A 21,028-nucleotide genomic window follows, 5' to 3' on the forward strand; every position below is an offset into this window, starting at 1 on the left:
AGAGTGAAGTTGCAAGGCCCAGAAACCGAAACAATGAGCTAAAAGATGCTAAAATTCCCCCCAAAGAAATAGCGATATTGTCAGAGCTGCATGATATTTCTCTGTGGATCGTCGCTGCGGGTAGCCGTGTTATCCACTGATACTATAAAAGTATCTCAAACAGCAGCTTAACGTAGGAGATTTTTGCCTTCTTGGTGGTTGTTTACTCACATTCTCAGAGATCTCACTGAGATTAATGTACCAGTGCACTGAAAATAATCAGGCTCTGTGCTCTGAGACAATGCTAACAACTGAGGCGATCTGTGCCGACAGTCTTGTTTTGTTTTGAATCATCCTTGTGTGGGAAATCACACCCACAGGGCCAATAGGAATTACCCCGGATCTCCAAAAGGCAATTCATCTTAATTAGGAATAATTATGACGTGAGGTGGTCTCTCTCGCTCCCTTTCATCTCCACTTATCCATCCTCCTCCGTTGTGTGGGCAACTATCTTTACAGCTTTTACATTATCTGACAAGAGCCCGTGGAGAAGGAAAACAGACGCGGTTTTCCCATCCCGGCTGCAGCGACAGGGTTGGTTCATTTGAATTACAAATAGCTCATCTGAAAGCTGTCATGATGGAAATACGGCCGAGTTTAGTCAGGCTAATAGGGTCAGTTACACCTTTCTTTCACAAAGGAATCGGCACGTGTGTGCTAAAAAAAATCCATTTAACCTTCCAGCAGATCCAGATATTGTTTTCCTCGTAGTGAATGTGATGGTAATTTGAAGATAATGCGCCATTCTCCTCTTCCCCTCTCAGCTTCCTCTGCTCTCCAACCACCACAGATGCCTCCGTCTATCAGTCTTCACTGTTGACAGGCCAAAGCCACACTCCCTCTTTTGATCTCTCTGCAGGGCCCTTTGTGTGCATGTGTGTGTGTGTGTGTGTGTGCGTTTGTATGTTCCCATCTGTGTCTGGGCGCCCATCTGTAGGTTACCACACATCCCTGCCTCTCCTGCCCTCAGGCTAGAGGACCAGCTCAGGAGCGGCTGTGCACATTCAGCACCCCCATCCCTCCTTTAAAGCCGCCAGAGGTGAGCTCTTCTTGTAGAGGTACACCAATCTTATTTCACCTGAGTCAGACAAAGAAAATTGTCTCACCCCCAAAATTTTGATTTGCACTAATTGGATAACTCGTTAGGATTTTTTTTAGGTGAATTACGTGCTGTACTTTAGCCATGTAGCAGCCCGTGAAACACCAAACACATCTCATCATGTGGAGGAGCGAGTTTAGATTGTAGACAAAAAAAAAAAAAATGTCTGACTCTGTTAAACGGAGGCTGAGAATGGCTGTGCTTGTAATTACTTTTAAAATACATTTTTCTAGTGATAACGAGTTAATTTATCTCATTATCACGAGAAAATGAAAGCTGATATCCAGGGATTTTGATACAATTCATCAAAAGAAAAATAACATCTGTATGTCGAGATCAAACGATTATTATACATGCTGGCATGGCACTCCTGATCTCTGATGAATATTGGGGCGGCTGTAGCTCAGGAGGCAAAGGGGGTTTTCTAGTAATCGGAAGGTCGCTGGTTTGAATCCCAGCTCCCCCCCAGCTGCATGTCAAAGTGTCCTTGAGCTCCTGAACCCCAAATTGCTCCTGATGAGCAGTTGTCGCCTTGCATGGCATCCTCTGCCATCAGAATGTAGAATGTGTGCCAAGAATGTATGTGTGAATGTAGCAAGTATTGTAACGCGTGTTGAGCAGTCATCAGACTGGTAAAGTGCTATAAGATTGCAATTTAGCATTACCATATGTTAAAAGAGGAAACAACCTTTCGTTTTCTTTTTTCATAACAGGTGGATTATCTTGTTTTCTCACGACAACAAACCTTTTAACATCGTTTTGCTAAAAAAAACAAAAAAAACATTATTGCGAGCATGGCTCTTCTTGGCTAAGCGTTCAGACTCCCACACCTTCTTTTCAGGCTTCATAAAAATCCTGACTTCACCGGCAATGTCTGAAACTGACCCAATCTTTCATTTAAAGGGGCAATGTGTAAAGTATGGCCAGAGTTCGAGTCTGCTAAGTTTATCAACAGAGTTTGACACTATTTCAAAGACATCTATGTATTGTGTTGCAGACATGTCTGCTGAAGTTAGCATGCTAACCAGCTAGCTGCGGCCCGTCACTTTGTGCCCTGATGTAAGGGCCAATAGTCCGATAGCTCAGCCCATAGCTTTAGCTGGAGGGTGTAAAATAGTAAGTTCGCTACTCAGTCTCATAAGTCCGCAAAATATACTCACAAAATGCGATGAAATGTTATATTTTTACACCTATTTTCCAGACTAAAGAGAAAAGTACACATGCACAACTTCTTTTACTGAACTACCTGCTTCGTAAATGCTTTATTAAACACACTTCATTCTAACGCGACATCAACACTACTACAACTCTTAGACGCCATTTTTTGCCTACTGCTGCTAATGGCTGACCCTCTTGCTCCTCTGCTGTCATAGTCATAGTCCTGATCAGAGCCGCTGTAAATCACTTCCTTACTGTGTCACCTGTCTTCAAACTGGCATCTTCTGGTCTCAGGCGCTGTGTTCAGTGCCTGTCTGGTGTCTAGTCGTGCTCAATTGAGCCCCATTGATCGCGGTGACTCCCTCATCATGTAAAGTCGCATTACGGCTGACTTAGCTAGTTGCTGCAGCAAAGAGCATACTGAGCAGCAGTTAGTGGTTATGCTGCCCCCTAAAATTTTGGAGCTACCTTCAAATTCAAACAAATACCCTCAATCCTTACCTCAAATATCTTCGGCCTCAAAGCATTTGATTTGGAGCCTGCTGGAGTCTGCATACACTCTGGAAATGTGTATATTTGCACATCCAGCAGACAGGGAGCAGCATTAGCATTCATTTGAAGTTGTGCGCCTGACTACCTAGCAAATATATGTCAAAATATTCCAATAATGTTTTTTTTGTTCTCCACCAGCGCCTGAGGAAAATACCCAGTCAGAGCAGGTACGTGAGCAATGTGTTCATCAGAGGTTTCATTCTCTGGAAAAAGGCGTCCGCTTGCAGCCGGAAACAACACCCGAGGTGATGTAAACAATGAGCTGAAGGATGCTAAAATGCTGCGCAGATCTGTTGAACTGCAGAAACGGGTGATAATTCTGTCAAGCAGCCCCTTTCATACTACGCCTTGACGTTTAACCCTTTAAATGCGTGAGAATATTGACAAGTGCAGCTTTAAATGTGTCGCCTGCACACATCGGGTTAGCGCTGTCACTTTGAATGGATTCTTTTCAACAGTCCAAACAAAAGCAGGTCAGCGGAGACATGTTGAGTTGCCCGAACATGAGTGACAGAGCTGTCTGTCTGTGGGAGCGACCATACCTGCTGCTGCTGCCACATGTGGCCCTCTTATGGGTAAAAGGAATTTGTTGACAGGACTGGTTGAGTGAATTCTTGAATACTTGTGAAACATTTTCCAACCAGTTTTGCAAACTGACACCTCAGAGTCTCAAAAGGGGGCTACAAAAAGTAGACCACTATTTAGATTTTCACGACTTCAGTTGGAGCGTTTTTACGGTTTTATTCTGGCCGCAGGCTGCGTGACATCTGCTCTGCATCAAAGTGCTTGCCAAGATTTTGTTGTCGGCGCATACGTACATTCTGTATCGGCTCGTCAAGGTAACATCGCCACTGTGTTCAAAAGCCAAGTGCGGTCTTCAGTGTTGTCAGTGCGCAGTAAGCACATTCAAGGTTGCAGCTACAGCTCACGCTTCTTTGTCTGTAAATTCTTGGATGAATTACCGCGGTACCTCTGCTCCAGTGTGTACAATAGAATTATTACATTTAAATGTGGCTGCCTTGACAACCTGCGCCGAGCACAACTCACAGTTTGAACATTGTGATCAGAACACAGAGCTACAGAATTGGACTGATTCAAGCATGAATTAAAGAAGGAAACTTGCAGGCAAAACCGGGCTGCTGTCTCTGGGCATTTTCAGCTTCAAGGCAAGTGGTCAGGAATCAGAACGTTAGTTCCCACCACTAGATGTCTCACTCCTGAACAGGATGTTCTGGTCGGCTGCAGAGAGGACACAGTGGGTGAGGGATTCATGCAATGTACCAAAAACAGTACAGGCACACAGAGACACTGGATTAGAGACGGCACCGCATGTGGAGCGCCCCAATCGATACTTTTGTCCTAACAAAAGATCAGGGCACAATTCCATCTCCAATTTTTACCCGTCTCGCCTCGAGTTTCAAGAGGAGGTGGCTGAAATATGTCAAGACCCTCACATGTCTTCAGTAGTCATCAATGGCGTTCATGTGAACGGACACGAATATTTAATCTTCATCTATTTCTCTTGCGTTACCGTGGCAATTCCGGTATTGGCACCATCGCCATGTACCTGATGGAAGCAGAAAAGCATGGACACTCACACTTTGTTCACAACTTCACGTAATCAATCAAGTCATCGGATGAAAGTGGAGCACTGCCTTCGTCACCTGGCAACTAGCAGTTGGACACCGCATGTTCTTTACACACCTTTTATATTTGTCAGTGCATCAATGGTAACTACAAACGACCGGATGCCTGAAACGCTGAAGACCCAAACAAAACTTTTTGCCATTTTAAGAAAACGCGTTCAAAACAATGAGCTCAGTATCACACACAAACACACACACACACACACACACACACACACACGCTATGATAACTTCCCAGACATTTTGCATTTACGTTATGTAATGCAAAACAGCAGGCGATTCCTCAGAGGACGCATTAGCAGCCGACTGTTTGGTTGCATTTATTTACTACGGTTTTTTTGCATATACGCGGGATATTCTGTACTCTACGTTGACTGTGTGTGCCAGAGTTTGTGAACGTCTTTGTCAGCGTGCGTGTGTGTGTGTGTACATGTACGTGCTCGTCAGAGTGTGCAATGCTTCAAGAATGCTCAATAACGCTGCCCTGCCAAATATCAGTTATGTAATTGCATCATTTTCTTCAAGTCTGTTCCTGTGAACTCCTATTCTTCACCTCCGCAAATCTTCATCGGGCTGTTTTTTTTTTTTTTCCCCCTCCCCCTCCTGTCCCCCCCATTTCCCCCCTGATATATAACACCTCCTCCTTTCCCCCGGTTGTCTCTACATTCTTCACATCCTCCTCTCATTCATTGCTTTGCCCAGCATCCTCCTCCGTCGTACCCCCTCTTCTTCTTCTGCTCGCCCTCCTCTCCTGCAGACGCTTGTTTTTCCACCGGCTCTCTGACACACATGCTGTATACCTCTCTTTTCACACTCGCACCATCTCTCTTTACCTCTCTCTGTCTTTCTCTGTGTCTCTCCAGGGTACAGTCTGTGCTGACAGCCTGTTCCTCCAGAATTGATTTCTACCCAGAATGTAATAAAAGTCACTGAAGAAAGAAGAGGAGCAACTGAGTTACAACAGCTTGTCACTCAGTGGCTGTCGATTTGGGTGTGTGCGTGTGTGTGTTATTTGGGTTGGGCTTGCCTATGTGCTCGTGCACACACACACACCACACACCAACCGCACACATGCACACATGCACACATGCTCACGTAGAAACTTGATTCACCTGCCAGCACATTATAGTTCGTCCGCTCCATGTGAGAGGAATGAGGTCCGCCCACTTTTGGTATTCAGTGTTCTGCCGTATCCTCATCAGGCTGAATGGATTTCCTGCCACCTTGATGTTTTTTTTTCTATAACTGCTAATCATTAGCTGGGCTGCCCTTTGATTAAAATCAATTTCCCCATTTGATTACACCCAGCTGTTGGTCTCGCACAGATGCCGTTATACACAAATAGTTATGGAAACATGACACCCAGTGACACAGGGAGATAAACGCAGATTGCAGAGGCAAAGATATACTGCAGGACCGAGTCAGAGGGAGACGAAATTAATGGTTGCTGTATTTCCTGCTTTGATTTTCTGGGTTTAATGGAAAATCTTCTCCCACACGTTACTGGAAAGCTCTTATAAACACATTGTACCCACTGGTTCAGGTCCAGGGAATCCTAAATATTTCTCTGAATGAATATCAATGGATCACTGAAAAAAAAAAAGATTTTAACACGCAACATGCCTGACATGTTTCTAGACTTCTAGACTTCTAGACACGGAGACTCTCCTACTCAAAAGTCTGTCTCTGCAGTCCAACTTCAGTTGCAAACTCTAACTTTACAACTTGGATATTGTATAGAAAACGTGTGCAATCATTGTGTCGTGGTGTTCATCTGTGAAGATTATCTCGCTGAACAAACTGTAGGTGTCATAAACTTGTGTTTGCAGCAGAGCTCATTTTCCGCGATGAACCAAAATCCAATTCAACAATCCCACAGGCTTTGTAACCAGGGTGGCAAACGGAGAGGAAGTCAGCGAAAAACAACGACAACAACAAATGCCGAAAAATGCAAATACTTTCGGTTTTATTCATTCACAATTTGCCATATCCATCTCTGAGGTAAAACAGGCGTGAATGGAATTTGATTTGTGGAGTTCATAGTAAAAACTACATCCAAAAAAATGTCAACAGCAGCACGAAACTGTTTTCATTTTTATTGTTTTCCACTGACAGTAGATGAGTTTGCCTTTCAGTTGTTTTTTTTTTTTTTTTTACCAGGTGCATCATGTTCAAAACTGGAAGACAGGGAACAGCGGAAAGTGGCGCGGAGGTCAGCGACATGACGACGTACACGACGGAGTGAGTATTGAGTCAACATCCAGAACTTGTAATTGCACTTAGCTGGCGAAAAATGGGCGAAAAATTAGTCCACCCGGTCGTCAGGTTACCATCACTGCCATTTCAAACTGGAGTCAATAAATACCCGTTACCCCTGCAGAGTCCTTTGACTCAGAGGGATGCCAACTGTACCTATTTCTCATTTAAGACAAAAGGTGTTAGTAGATTTTTTTGTCCAGTGTTAAAGGCATATAGGTGGCCCTGTTACTCTGGATAATCCTCACTTATGCCTCACTGTGAACCGCTAGAGAGAGTGTCTTCTGTGGATCATCCACGGTAACGAGGCTGCTGTGATTGCGCTCTTGAATGTGTTGAATGAAAAGCTGTTTTAATGCCGAGAGCAGCGCAAAAACTACTTTCAAAGTTCTAACAGAGTTCAGCTGTGCTTGAGTGGAGCCAGAAATGTCAGAAACTATTTGGATGAAACAAAAGGAAATCCCGTTTCTGGACACCACGTGAGAGAATTACATTTTTGTATTTCGGCTGGCCCGCTAAAAAGAGAAGCCTCGGGATGGGTGAGGTGGAGGAATAGGCAGAGAAATAGTAATCATGTGTATATGTATGTGGGTGGGCAGCTCAGTGTGGTATAGCTGGATGTAATGAGCATCTGGAGTGAAAGGCAATCCTCTCCCTTTTCCATGCGTGTGTGTGTGTGGTTAGTATGTCGGGGGGGAGGTCAACACCATCCAGTGGGTAGCAGCTGTCACTTTTCTCTCCCGGCCTCCCAGATTACACGAAGTGAACCTGTGGCCGCCCAGACGCCACAAACGCACTAATGGGTGTGTCCCAGACTAGGTGTTCATTGATCAGTCTGGAAGGTCAGAGTTGGGTGGAGCGGGGGTGGTTGAAGGAATGACGTGAAGGGTGACCCAGGAAGAGGAGGGGTCGACCTTTGGCGTCTCTTCTCCCCACCTGTCTCTCCGTCGCCCCTTTGTCCAGCTCCATCCCGTCTTTGGTCCTGACTTCCTGCATCAGTTCGACAAATAATCTCTTCACACACACGCTGAGTTATTACTTGTTATGTAGATTAATATTGGTGTCGGGATTCAAAGTGATTTAAATATTTAGAAAGTGAACAAGACAAGCCTCTGAGTGAGAGCTAACGTCACGCATTTGTATGTTTTAAGTACTCGTGATTATCTGGTCATGCACACGTTTATTCAAGTAAAATAGCATTTCTTTCCTCTTTTCCTTCTATGTCTGCTGCGCGGTCTGTCTCTCTCTTTGTGCAATAAGCCCGATCATTTTTATCATCTGCAGTATTCCTTATGATAAAGTCAAATCCTGCACTTTGCTGCTGCTGCGACAGCCCCACGGGGATCATTTACAGCCTCATTTCAGCTAATCTAATATAATGACTAGAAGCAACCACATTAGAGCACAATGAAACAGAACTCTATGCACATTATAACAAAAGCTGCGGGGCCATTATGAAAGGAAAACAGTAACTGTTGTGTGTGAGTGTTGTAATCAGACAGAATGCTTAGGGTTGACGAGCCGAGCCGTCCCACCTTTAATCCCCTGAAGATGTTTGGGTGTCGATGGTGAAGTAATGTTTTGGCATAGCTTTTTAAAGTAATGCACTTGCCATCTTGTTAAATGGCAAAATACTGCACGGCAGCAGGATTTTACAACTCTGCAAAGTTGTCATGCCTGCAGTTATTTTGTCATTTGTGAGGTAAACAGAACAAAACAGTGCTCCCGCTACGGTGAATGATGGAGCTGCGTTTTTTTTTTAGGCGGTACTTGACGGCTGATTTATAGTTGCGGGTAGGATTTATGCAAGTGGTCCGCGCCATTGTGAGCATTCATTCACGTGCACTGACGTGTCTGCGTTGCTGGAGGTGGCGATAGAGCAGATTGCCAGCTGCGACAACAAACATACCGACCACTTCGGCTCGCAGCGGTATCTCTGGCCTGGACAGAGTGGACAGGCAGAGTGTCTGCAGGAAGCTCTGCCCCTCCAAACACAAACAGTGGTGTGTTTAGTGGGGAAACGACACACAATCTCCTGTTATAGCACCAACATTAAACACAGGAGGAAAAGATGGAAATGTAACCAAGCGGTCGCTGCAGTGTGCCTTGTTGCGACGTGCAGTTTCGTCTCTGGGATGGTGCATGCCTGGTTACATTGTCAGCTACATCGTAGGCCCAACACAAATACAAGCAAAAATCAAGCTTTAGTTGGTCTGAATGTAACCATAGACTGCAACCATCATGTCTGTCTGGTAAATATAAAGCTTAGCTTATCTTATCTTAGCATAGCGGTAAAAGGGGGAAATAGCCTGGTCAGTGACTTCTTGGAGGTGCCGCTGGTTGCCTGGCAACTACAAGGATACGAGACAGGAAATAACTTTTTGCTTTAAAAACTGAGCTTGTTTTTTTTTTGTCGTCTGTCAAACAAGTGTGATATTACGAGTTCTGGTTGCCATCTTTTATGTATATTTTATTTTCACACTCGGGCGGAGCTTGGGTTAGCAATTTTTCAGTATTTATGCTAAGCTAAGCTAACTGGCTGCTGGCCGTAGCTTCATATTTACCGTACAGACCCGAGAGTAGCATCAATCATCTCGTCTGACTCTCAGCAAGAATGTGTCGAACGATGCAAAGGTCTCCCAGGCTTGCATTATTTATGTTTTTGTTCAATTTGTTGCACACCGGCAGCAGTGTGACGTTAAATATTTATATGCATAGCGTAGATCAACAATATCAACTTCTCTATTCTGGGGGCAGATACAACTTAATTGGTACCTCATGAGTGATAATGTTTCACTAATCCTTGGGGACAGTCTCTCTCGTGTTTGTACTTTATGTATGAGCGTTTTTCAGAGTCAGAAAGATGAAGGAAGAAGATCAGAGGTTCAGCTCAGATCACAAGTCGCCCCTCCTATTTTCATGCAAACAAGACTTGCTAATCCATCAGGGAATTACTGAAAATTAGCTATTTCCCTCCGAGCCCCACCACAACCCATCCATGCAGGAATCTGCATTGCCAGATCATAATTTCATTTACGTGACATGTTGCCTTCAAACGGGAGAGTGTATAGTTTTGTACACGTTAATGATTGAAAGGGCAGAAGGAAGGTGGTTAAACTCGCTTAATCTTCTTTTCTTTTCATTTCAAGGAGCCGGTCCTTGCATCCATTCACTTTTGATGATTAATTCAGAGCGGGGAGGCAGATTAGGCATCTCAAAGTATGTAAGGCACAAGACGGAGATAAAAGCGGCGAGAGAAAAAGGGATCAGGAACGGGACGCGCCGAGAGAGAGAGAGAGAGAGAGAGAAAGTGATACAGATGGTGAAACTGAAAGATTGCCGCTTCTGTTTCTCCAGTCTGTTAGTTCTGTCTTTGTAGGCTCTCTCCTGGGAAACGGAGGATATAACCCTCCAATGTCTCCCCGTTTCATGTCGGGTCAAGATCTTTTTGATCGGGGGTGACTGAGGATAAAAGCGCAAGAGGAGGGCAAGGGGGATGGGTGGGGGAGAAAAGTAGGCAAGAGTAAAACTGAGGAGAGGAGAACAGAGGGTGAGTGACAGAAGATGGGGTTTTGAGGGTGAGAGGTGGGGGCGGTTGGGGGTGTCTGAGTTTGATGGGAAGATGAGGTGGACAGACGAGGATTTCACGCTGTCTGCTTCACCGCAAAGCTGGAGAGGGGGGGGGGAACTTCACAGGAGCACTTATAGGAAGGATGTTTCTCAATTGTCGTCCTCTGGAGCGGCTGTGCCAGAGTTCATTGCGGCATAGTTTTGCGGCTGGAGGGCGGCAACGCGGAGGTGGCTTCATATGGCACAAGAAGTGTTTCAGCAGTGTTGGAGTGTGTGTGTGTGTGTGTGTGTGTGTGCAGCTGTCGAGGAGACCCACACATGACATGGCAGACCCAGAGTGTTGCTTCCACAGAGGGGGGCCTCTACATCATAAGCTTGATATTGATTACAGAGACTACGAGATGCATGGGTGACATCGGATACTGCAGCCATATGTCCACACGAAATCACTGTGACCGCCACACACACATGCCCGTACACACACACACACACACACACACACACACACACACACACACACACACACACACACCAATAACTGCTTGTAGAAAATACCCTTTCTAAAGATTATTATCAGGCCTTTCCAGGAAAAGGCTGCACAGGCTGGAATAACGTGTGAACTACAAGTCAGGGTGTGCCAGTATCACCATCACCAGATTCATCAGGATACAATTGTATATTGATTATTGGACAAGGATGTGATATCTCCCGGTATCACAAAGCCGCCCACAATACGATTACAATTTGATACCTCATCTTCCTTTTTAAACACAGTCAGTTGCAGAGGACGCTGCCGGCCCCTTTTTTTCTGTTTAGGACCATAAAAGAAAAAAAAAGCAGATAATCTCGAGACAGTCTTGCCATGGGATTGCACCCGCCGCTACTGAACTGAAAGGTTTCTCTACACTGCATCTTGTACACTTGTGACGAAGAGAAAAATCTGTCCGCAGACAGACAGACGGACGGACACCTGGCAGAGTACTCAAAACCCCTTCTGTGCTCGTTCCTGCGACCATTGGTGTCTCCAGGACAGTGGCGGTTCTAGACCAGTTTTAATAGGGGGGCCAGGTTGGGGCCGTCTTTTTTGTTAGGGGGCACATACAGCCCGGAAAAAAAGATAAATCCCTCATTCAGACAAAGCAGTGTTTACAATTTCAGCAATTTTGATTGGGTAGTAAACTGCTGAGACACTTTATTTCTGCCTTTCCCTTCAAAACAAAATCATTGCAAGAAATCTGTCATTGTATTATTGATGCAGACTCCCTGTCGGGGGGGCCACAGGGGGGTCCAGACTCGGAGTTACGTGGGCATTTGCCCCTGGTGGCTCCCCCCTAGAACCGCCCCTGCTCCAGGACCACATTTTGCCAGGCTGACCAGCACACATCGCCAACACAAGTTTTCCACTACCCATAGCTGAACGAATTACATGTATACATCAACGTTTTCTCATCCACTGATGGTTTAAGTCACCGCATGCTAATGCTGGTCAGCCAAGAGGACCGCCTCAAACAAGCAAGCAGTAACCGTCCAACAGCAGCTAAACACTCCACAGACCACCTGATTGGTTGGAGCCCGTTAGGAATCTCACGGAGGTTTCAGCGAGAAAAGGTTTCAGCAAAATCAGCAACTATACATTTGTATTTTTGCACAGTCGAGTCAAATACTCCGTCACAGCGAGTCTTTCTGATATGAAATCGTAGCTCGCTGTGCCACTCGCTAACCATTTAAAGTTAAAGATTGATCAATGATTGATGGCATTATTGTTATCAGTTGGAAATTGGTTGATACAGGCTTGTGTGGCATTTTGTTTTGCATTCTGTGGCATTTTGAAGAAGACACAACTGGATTTTGTTATAAAAATACAAAGAAATTGATTATTTTTGTAATCTTTCCTGAACTATATGTTGTCAAATGTGCGCACAACACGATCATGTGTGTGATCCAAGATGGTTGAAAAGACATGTCTCATTACAAAAACTGATAATAAAGTTCACATGAGGATCGATGGATTGTCACGCCTCATGCCTGGCTATCAGCGTGTGAAGTCTTTCAAAAGAGGTGTGGGTTAAACTCCCTCTCTCACGCACATACATGTTACATACATTTGTTTCCTGGAGAGTTTGACCTTAACCCACTAATCAGTGGTTTTCCTAATTGGGGACACTAACTAGTCTGTAGTCTGAAATAGATGTTGAAAGGAGACACACACACGGTTAACTTTAAAGTTTACCTTAACCTTAACCTTAACCTTAACCTTAATGTGCGGGCACACACCTCACCATCAGGTCTGGCTGGTTTTGTTGCAAAAGCAGAGCCGCCTTATGAAATCACTGTCACATAACCTCTCGCTCTCATAACGTCCCCTCTGCGGCGCATCCATACGTGTGTATGTGTGTTTTGAGTGCACTGCGCCTTTAAACCGCAGGCGTGGCTCTCCTACTACGACCCGCCTATTATGCATAATAGCCAACTCTCCTTCCCCCGGATCATATAGTGCAGTAGTCGGCAAAGAAAAGTGACCACAGCGAGAGCCTATCCAGCCCTGCGCGCGGCGGGACTGCGACCGAACGGACTCATTCACCCCCCGCGACTGTTTACAACCCGAGGAAACACACCGAGCCGAACCACAGAGAGAGAGGACGGATCCAGAACTGAGCCGGAGTCACCGTGCGCCTTTTCTCTGCTGCTTCTTCTTTTTTTTTTTTTTTGGGGACACTTAAAAATTGCGCACGGCGGATCTATGAAGACGCAGGAGGGTTGTTCACTCTCGACACCAGGTAAAGACTCTCTCCGGTCACACATGGTGACTGACACACACGGGAGCGGAGGCAGGGGGGGTGGTACAGGTAACACCAAGTTATGTTTTCGCAGCTTTTCCAGCGCGTCTGCTGCTCAATTAACTGATGGAGGCGTTTTTTCCCCCCACCTCTTTCTCTCCCAGTCGCAGCTGAATTGTTTGAGCTTGATAAGGAGTTGAACCGAGGAGGAGTCACGTAAACCACTTTACATGCGACTCCCCGGTCTGACAAGGCTCATTGGCAGGCAGGACGGGTACCTGTCTATCCAATTAATCTATTTCAATCTAATTTGATTTCGTGCAGAGCAGTCAGCGGTAAATAGAAGCCCTCCCCTTCCTCTCCTCTGTCCGTCACTGTATACTACTAAAACAGTGTTATGTAATGAAACACTGTTGCGAAACTTGAACTTCTCCGCTGCAAACACGCAGCAGTTTAACTTTAACTTTCTGAGACTTTTGTATTTCAACTCATAGTCGGAGTCTCAGTGCTGCTCATTAACCCTTTAATGGCTGTTTCCGTCTTAATTGGCACATCGCGTCCTGATACAGGCGCTTATTTATCCCGGTCGTATTTCCAGTTTTTTTTTTTTAAACAAACAATATAATAAAACCGGCAGGATTCATCCCAGATAGCTGCATTGTGCAACACCGTGTCTCCGGACAGGGCTGTGATTATTTTGATGAGAATGAGGCTCAGTTCTCATCCAACTGTTGGCTCTGTGTCTCTCCGCAGACAGAGGGAACAGGGAGTGATTCACCCCCGCGCCTGCAGCCCCCATGCCGGGCATTAGCTCCACCGCGCCTCGTTATGAAAACTGGGACATGGACCATCTCGACCACTACCAACATTATTTCTACGACGACCACCACGACCCGGACGAGGATTTCTTCAAGTCCACTGCGCCCAGCGAGGACATATGGAAGAAATTCGAGCTGGTACCGACCCCGCCCATGTCGCCTATCCGGGCGGTGGAAGGGTCGGGCAGGGTCGGGCTGCTGTACCCGTCCCTCGGGGACAAGCTGGAGTGGGTGTCTCAGTTCTTAGGACAGGAGGACGAACAACAACAACAACAGCAGCAGCAGCAGCAGGACCTGCCGTGTAAGCTCACCACGGCTAATGAGTCCTTCGGGAACCTGAGCTCCATCATCATCCAGGACTGCATGTGGAGCGGCTTCTCGGCCGGACAGCAGCTGGAGAGAGTTGTAGGGGAGCGCTGCACCTCCTGTCCCGGGACGGGGGCCGCTGCCAAAGTCGCAGCCGGCTCTGCCGGTCCGTCCCCGGGGCGAGCGCTCAGTGCGCCCGCCGACGCGTCGGTTCTCAGCGGGCTGGCGGCGGATTGTGTGGACCCGGCTGCGGTGCTCACTTTCCCGTTAACCGGTGGATGCAAGAAGCAAGTGTCGTCCGGTTCGGAGTCTCACACCGACTCATCAGGTCAGTAACACGTTTGTCTTCAGCATATCTGACAGAGACGACTTTCTGTAGTGGCTCCTGGTTGACTTCTGGCGTGACTGTGGTGAAGTGAGCCTGTGTGTCATCAGTGTGTAGTAAGTTCTCAAGTAGGCTAATATTCCTTTAATTTAATCACACAGATCTCTCTGACACATGTCATGCAGGCACTTTCTCAGACATGTTTGACCTTTTTATAAGTCACATTCCCTTCTTTCATATTGTTCATATTGTTGCTTTAATCGGCGGCTATCTGTCAGTGGCATGATTACTGCAGTGCGTTACCTTGGTGCATGCAACACATGCTTGAAGCCCAGAGAGCGACACGCCCATCCAAACATCTGCTGCTTGGCCGGGCTCCAGCAGACCAGCTGCTCCCTCTGCCTGTTCCTCCAGTCTGACTTATGATAACAATATCCTCGCTGCACTCGCTGCCTCACATTTGACACAAATTCAATGAGAGCACTCACTATTCTTATCGTTTTTATTGGAACTTTTATATAACAAGGAGGGGAGGAAAATCATCCCTCAGCAATAATATATAAATAAGAAAAATCCCCCCCCTGGCTTGATTCCAGAGCCACTCTTTCCATTTTCGCCACATACGATCGAGGCTGGTATGTAGGGCGGCCATGTGATGCCGAGCTCGGACCATGCATAATGGTGTGTGGAATGTCACAAAGGGAACTTGTTGCTGCATTCCTCCACTCAACAGGCCCCAGCGCCAATTGTGTCAGTGGGTGGATTTGGTCCGAGCCAGCCCGGGCCGTGAATAGAGCGGGATTAGCCATTTAGGAGGTCAGCTAGGCCCACAGAATTCTTTTGAGTTGCGAAGTGGCGTTTCACACCGTTTCAGGGGATAATTTTGCGCTCAAAAGAGGACGAGAATGAACGATTACAGGACATAAATCTATTCTTAAGATCCAATAAAGAGCAATTATAGGGCTATTTGAGGGAATTTCTGTCGTATGAGATTTCATCTTTTATCTTATAAATGCTGTTGGTACCCTCTTTCTCCAAAGCTCTTTGTTCACCTCCGCTTTTATGTAGAGATCAGTGATTTCCGAGCAGTCACATACACGGAGGTGCAATAACTAATGTGCGTTTCAATTTACACGAGCAGTGAAAAATCTCCCAGGAGCCTCCGTCAGTTGGCAGGAATCAAGTCGACGACACCTCCCCTCTTGTTTAATGCCGCGCATCCACTCCAGTAAATAAGGCGGCAAACGGTTTTTTAAACGTGCGCAGCGTTGGATATCCGCTCGGCTCATTTTAGCACGTCGAGGAGTTGCACCTAACCCGTCTCTGCCTCTCATCCTCACTGGGATCTCATGAGGGAAGACGGCCAGTTTCCACTCAGGGAGCTGACCTAATGCAGTGAATCACCACTGAGTGAGGGAGAGATAGGGAATGTGTGTGTGTGAGTGTGTGAGATCATGTAGATTTCCTTTTTTTTTTCCGTTTAATTGGTTTATGAGGCAGGTGAGTGTGTCCGGTCAGGTGGCTCCTGGTGTGACTCATCTTCCCATCTTTAGGAGCCGCCTGTATCATCACCAGGTTTTCTGTGTTTATCTTACCGAGCTTCCCTCTTTCCCTTTTCAGACGATGACGACGACAAAGATGACGACGAAGAGGAGATCGACGTGGTGACGGTGGAGCACAAGCAGCAACGCAAACCTCGACGACTGGTCAACACCCGTAAGCCGGTGACCATAACGGTGCGGGCCGACCCCCTCGACCCCGGCATGAAGCGGTTCCACATTTCCATCCACCAGCAGCAGCACAACTACGCCGCGCCCTCCCCGGACACACTCCCCCCACCGGTTGAGCCGCCTCGCAAGAGGGTCCGGCAGGAGGCCTTCACCCAGGCCGCCCAGCTGCACCAGAACTCTCATCACTACCAGCCTCGGCCCGGCCACGCCCCTCAGAACTTAGACAGCAGGAGGTCTTACTCGACCGTGGCTGGAGTCAGGTCGGAGTCCCCCAACCTCAGCGCTTCATCTCCTACCTCCTCCACGTCACCTTCGTCTCCTCCCTCCTCCTCCTCCTCCTCTTCCTCCTCCTCTTCCTCGAGCTCCCATCCCCAAAGCTCTCCCTCAAAGGCCAACTTCCTCTCCCATTTCTCCAGCCCCCAGTCCTCCGACTGCGAGGACACAGACAAACGCAAGGCGCACAACTTCCTCGAGCGCAAGCGGAGGAACGACCTGCGCTCGCGCTTCCTGTCGCTGCGGGACGAGATCCCGGGCTTGGCGGACTGCCCCAAGACGCCGAAGGTGGCAATCCTGACGCGAGCCACGGAGTACCTGCAGCAGCTGCACACCAACGAGAGGCAGAAGGCTCAGGAGAGGAAGCAGCTGAAAGCCCGGCAGCTGCAGTTGCTGCAGAGGCTGGCGCACCTCAAACGATCCTGAGCGGCGGGGTCGGCGGTCATCACACACTCACAGAACTGAACAGGGACTAAATGAAGGAGAAAAGACACTAATGTTCACTTTGGATTGGTCACGTTGGAATAGTGCGGGTGGATTTTTCTTTTTGTTTATTACTTTTGTGGTTTGCACATTAGCTTCTGAGTGATTGACGAAGCCGTTAGCGGGACAGGACAGCGAGCTAGGGACCGATCATACGAGGCATCGTACGGGGCAGATTAACATGTCCATGGTTACTCAATATAGGTTTGTCAAACTGTTAAAATTCCTCTTGCTAAACACTGTTGCTTGCTACTAAGACGCTTGTTGTGTACGCAGCAGCTTCTTGTTGAAAACCTGCTACAACTGGGCTGTTTAACTGCTGCATGGTCTGGTCAGGCGTCTCCTTGATATCAATTAGGCTCAGTGTGCTCGCACAGCAGTGATGTCTCCACTTTCTATCAGGCTAAAGAGCCCCCTGAAGTTTCTCTGTAAAGTCTCCTTCAAATTACAGCTTCTCCACAGGCCACTGCTCCTTAGTCCTTGGCTTACAACTTGTGCATTTTGTGATCAAGTTGTGCCTTTTTTTTTTTTCTGCTGTGTCCTTTCCCCTTTTTCATTTTTCTCCCATTCTCCGTAGCATCTGACCTCTTCCCTCCACGTTCTTTTTCTTCACTCTTTTGCCTCGTCAGCAGTAGACGCGTATAGCTGATAATGGGAATGCAAGGGGGCTGTAGGGGGACCGCACTGAGCCGTGAAACACTGGAAGGCTACGATGGGTTCTGCGCCTCCTGGACTAGCTCAGGTTAAGTCCTTACTTCTGTGCCTGCAGGTTTCCATTCATAACCTCACCGTTTCCGTCTTGCATCACAGATGTTTCGACAGCAGCACCATGCCCACAGTGACGGCCTGTTTTGTAGCATTATTTTGAGACGATGAGAGGAGAGGAAAAAAAAAAAAAAAATGTTGCCATGCAGGCATTGTTTGAAACTCAATTAAATTCTGCAAAAAAAACACTATGAGAGAGCTTAATTATTGTTTGTGCCATGGAGACGAGCCAAAAGGTGAATGGTGGCTTCAAATTATCAACCAGAAGACGAATGGCTTATATTTAATCTGTATGTTCAAGCAACGTGAAAAATGCCAACTTTTGCTTGGAGATGAAGTCCACAGAGTTCCAACTGTACATTTCTTTCATCTTGCTGTCTGATAATATTTGTAATTTTGTTTCGTTTTTGTTTTTTTGCATTTGATGTAATGCCTATAGAAGCCTTTCAATGTATGTAGACTATCCTGTTGGATGTTATGTATATAGTACCCTTACTGTACAGTCCCTTCCAAACCAAAACCAGAGCTGTCTACTATACTCATCCTAGACTTCATCAGGCCCCCCGAGTCCTAAACCGGGGCCGAGCTTGCTGGCTTTTCAAAGATAACTCAAAGCTTCTATTTTTGTTAATAAAATGATTATAAAAGAGTCAAAATAAAACACTTACTGAACATTGATCACACTAGCCACTTTGTCACCACCTCCTTTTTTTTCTTTTTTCTGCAATGCCTACTTGTGTTCTCAACCGCTCATTACTTTTTCTGTCTCTGGGGTTTCTTTATTTGTACAAGTCAAGAGTCGACAAAAAGTTTTATACTATATTTTCCTACCGAGTTGTGTTTCAGTGTGAGCTAATGACTGTTTTTGTTATTGCAGCTGGCAGGGCCTTATTGGTGGTTATGTGCTGAAAATTGGCAGGTACACTTTGCTTTCTCTCCGTCGAGTGGAAAGCACCTGAACGCTCCTGTGTTCAATCCAGTCGCTGGAGCTGTAGCACTCTTTTAAATCTGGTGGTGAAGAGGAGGAGGAGGAGGAGGAGGATAGGGTGGACTTAAGAGGCTCTGCTGATTAAACTTCTGGCTGTGTGTAGCCTTTAGTGACTTTAATGTTACTGCTTTCTCGCTGCTTTATTTTTATTTCTTTTGCAAGTCTTGCGCTCCCTCCTCTCCCATTACAAGCCATGCAACGGAGAACACTGTAGCCCTGGATCTAGTACTGTAAATGACTCGGATCATGACGAGTAGCATGCCCTGCTCTTGCCAGCTCTCAGGAAACTCCCCAAGCAGTGTGTTGCTCTTTCGATGGGGCCAGCGTGCTTGAGGAAAACACCCCCTGCTGTAGTATGCTGTATGAATAACGTCACGACAGACACACACAGACAGAAAGGGAATATTTAATCTGAGGAACAATCTAGAGAATGTTTTTCGAATGTTTCCCTTTTCCCCTCTTCCTCCTTCTAAATTGGCTGTAATATCATAACTGCTCATTTCAGCACAAACCACCACTACAGCCCTGATTTTCTTTTTCTCTCAACAGGGTGCAGCCACAGCACATTTTTTTTTTTTTATTTGTTTGACTTGTCTCTGCAGTTGGCACAGTCATGGTAGCAGTGGACGTTGCTTTCTTAGTTTTGGAGTTCAACTATGGTGATTTTGGAGCCTTGTCTCAGCACTTTGTTTTTTTCTGTACCTCATAAGCCTCTATGTATGAAGAGTAAGTCAGAAAAATAATAAATTCATGGTTTGACATCATAAACGACCTGTTGGCCTCGTCTGTTTGTCTCTGTTGCGCACACATGAGAAGAATCACAATCATTCAGCCTTCTATCAGGTGTATCCTGTCGTCTATCTGAGCACTATTGTTCTCCACATTGTTTTCCATTAAAACCACCTGTATGAGTGCGCACACATCGCCCCCTCCCCCCCTCCACCATTTGTTCTGAGCTGTCTCCAAGGTAACCCATCCGGGCATCTTTTGCCATAGCAACACCCATCTTTGCTCACTGCTGCAGACAGTTTCCACAGAAACCATTCCAACCATCCTTCCTGTAAAGGCATTTTATAAACACTGTAAATGACATCAACCCGCTGAAGGAGAGACAGGTCTGTTCAGACGCCTTATTAACTGGGGTGTGTTTTATCTGAACTGGTCTGAAACCAGTTTAATGACACTGCAGTGACCAATCAAATTGTTTAATTTACAACAGTAAGTTTAAAATGATAAAATAATTACATTTATTCAGTCTACCAAGATTTAAAACCCTCCACGTGATCCCCTATCAATCAATGTTGCCACAGAAACGGTAGCCTGTTGCCTGGTAACCAGAGCCCACCTCTCATCTGTGCGCCCACTGCGCATGCGCGCCGCCGTCAGCTGGGGCGCCGAGGCAGCGGCATCATGGCGGCGTCCGTTCGAAGCGTGCAGGGTGCCTTGCGGAGTGCGATGGTCCCGTCGTTGGTAGTGATTTTGGGAGCTACCGGCACCGGAAAGTCCAAGCTGGCGATCGAGCTCGGAAGACGGCTTCGTGGAGAAATCATAAGCGCCGACTCCATGCAGGTAAGGCGGCTGTTAAGACGAGGAAATGCTCAGGGAGTCCTTGACATGGCAGCCATAGTGCTCGAGTTAAAGCAGAATAAAAACATCTGCTGCTCAACTAAATACACGCAGATATAAACGTAAGCTAGCAGACTGCCACTTACTGTTACTCTGAATGTGGCGTTTGTGTTAAGCTAACAGTCGCTGCGCAGGATAGCAGTTAGCTTAACCGCGCGAGTGTGAAAATGTCTGCAAAGCTGAGAAATAACCAATCCTCTGCTCTAACATTCAGAGATAAACGTCTGTTCCGAGCCGTATCTCAGACCGAAGCTCACCTCACACATGCCGGCAGCAGAGGAGACCGTGTCGAACATGTGTCCGGTCCGCATTAGCATCTGTCTGCAGGACTGAGCAGCAGCTGGAGAAAACATGACACATCACAAACAAGCTCTTAAATACACCGAGCCCGGGCCGCCTGTCCTCAGAGGAGCCAATAAACACACTGACGTCATTTAAAGGAAAGTCAAAGCACTACTTTATGTCTTTAACAAAACACACAGGAAGTGAAGGTGACACAACTGACAGCAGTTTACAGATGGAAGCTGTAGCTGTTCCTCCTCTCTGTCATTCATTCAACAGGTAGCTTATGGCACCTGGCATCTGATGACAAGCATGTTTGTATTAAGAGCAAGTGA

At 46.6% G+C, this 21,028-nt stretch overlaps 2 protein-coding genes across 4 annotated transcripts in view; both read left to right on the forward strand.

Annotated features, from left to right (window-relative positions):
* Window positions 1-12,798: 12,798 nt before the first annotated feature.
* Window positions 12,799-19,553, forward strand: myclb (MYCL proto-oncogene, bHLH transcription factor b). 2 transcript variants are annotated; one of them, XM_030412779.1, is made up of 3 exons: window positions 12,799-13,097; window positions 13,851-14,549; window positions 16,167-19,553. In XM_030412779.1, exons 2-3 carry the CDS (start codon window positions 13,895-13,897, stop codon window positions 16,973-16,975), a joined length of 1,464 nt encoding a protein of 487 aa, XP_030268639.1. In that variant the 5' UTR covers window positions 12,799-13,097; window positions 13,851-13,894; the 3' UTR covers window positions 16,976-19,553. The 2 variants fall into 2 exon arrangements, with proteins under 2 accessions (XP_030268639.1, XP_030268641.1); XM_030412781.1 differs by lacking the exon at window positions 12,799-13,097 and adding an exon at window positions 13,173-13,432.
* A 551-nt stretch (window positions 19,554-20,104) lies between these two features.
* trit1 (tRNA isopentenyltransferase 1) overlaps window positions 20,105-21,028 on the forward strand; it is a 46,799-nt gene continuing 45,875 nt past the window's right edge. Inside the window, exon 1 of one of the 2 annotated variants that reach the window (XM_030412936.1) lies at window positions 20,105-20,354. In XM_030412936.1, the coding sequence (XP_030268796.1) occupies window positions 20,196-20,354 (159 nt within the window). In that variant the 5' untranslated portion in view covers window positions 20,105-20,195. The remainder of the gene's footprint in view (window positions 20,355-21,028) is intronic. The other variant, XM_030412935.1, reaches the window with a different exon arrangement.

The sequence above is a fragment of the Sparus aurata genome, chromosome 3, assembly GCF_900880675.1.
Source record: "Sparus aurata chromosome 3, fSpaAur1.1, whole genome shotgun sequence".
Taxonomy (NCBI): domain Eukaryota; kingdom Metazoa; phylum Chordata; class Actinopteri; order Spariformes; family Sparidae; genus Sparus; species Sparus aurata.

Coding starts and splice junctions, on each gene's coding strand:
- myclb (XM_030412779.1), top strand. CDS start 13,895: ATGCCGGGCATTAGCTCCACCGCGCCTCGTTATGAAAACTGGGACATG. Junction 14,550..16,166: donor GTCTCACACCGACTCATCAG/GTCAGTAACACG, acceptor TTCCCTTTTCAG/ACGATGACGACGACAAAGAT.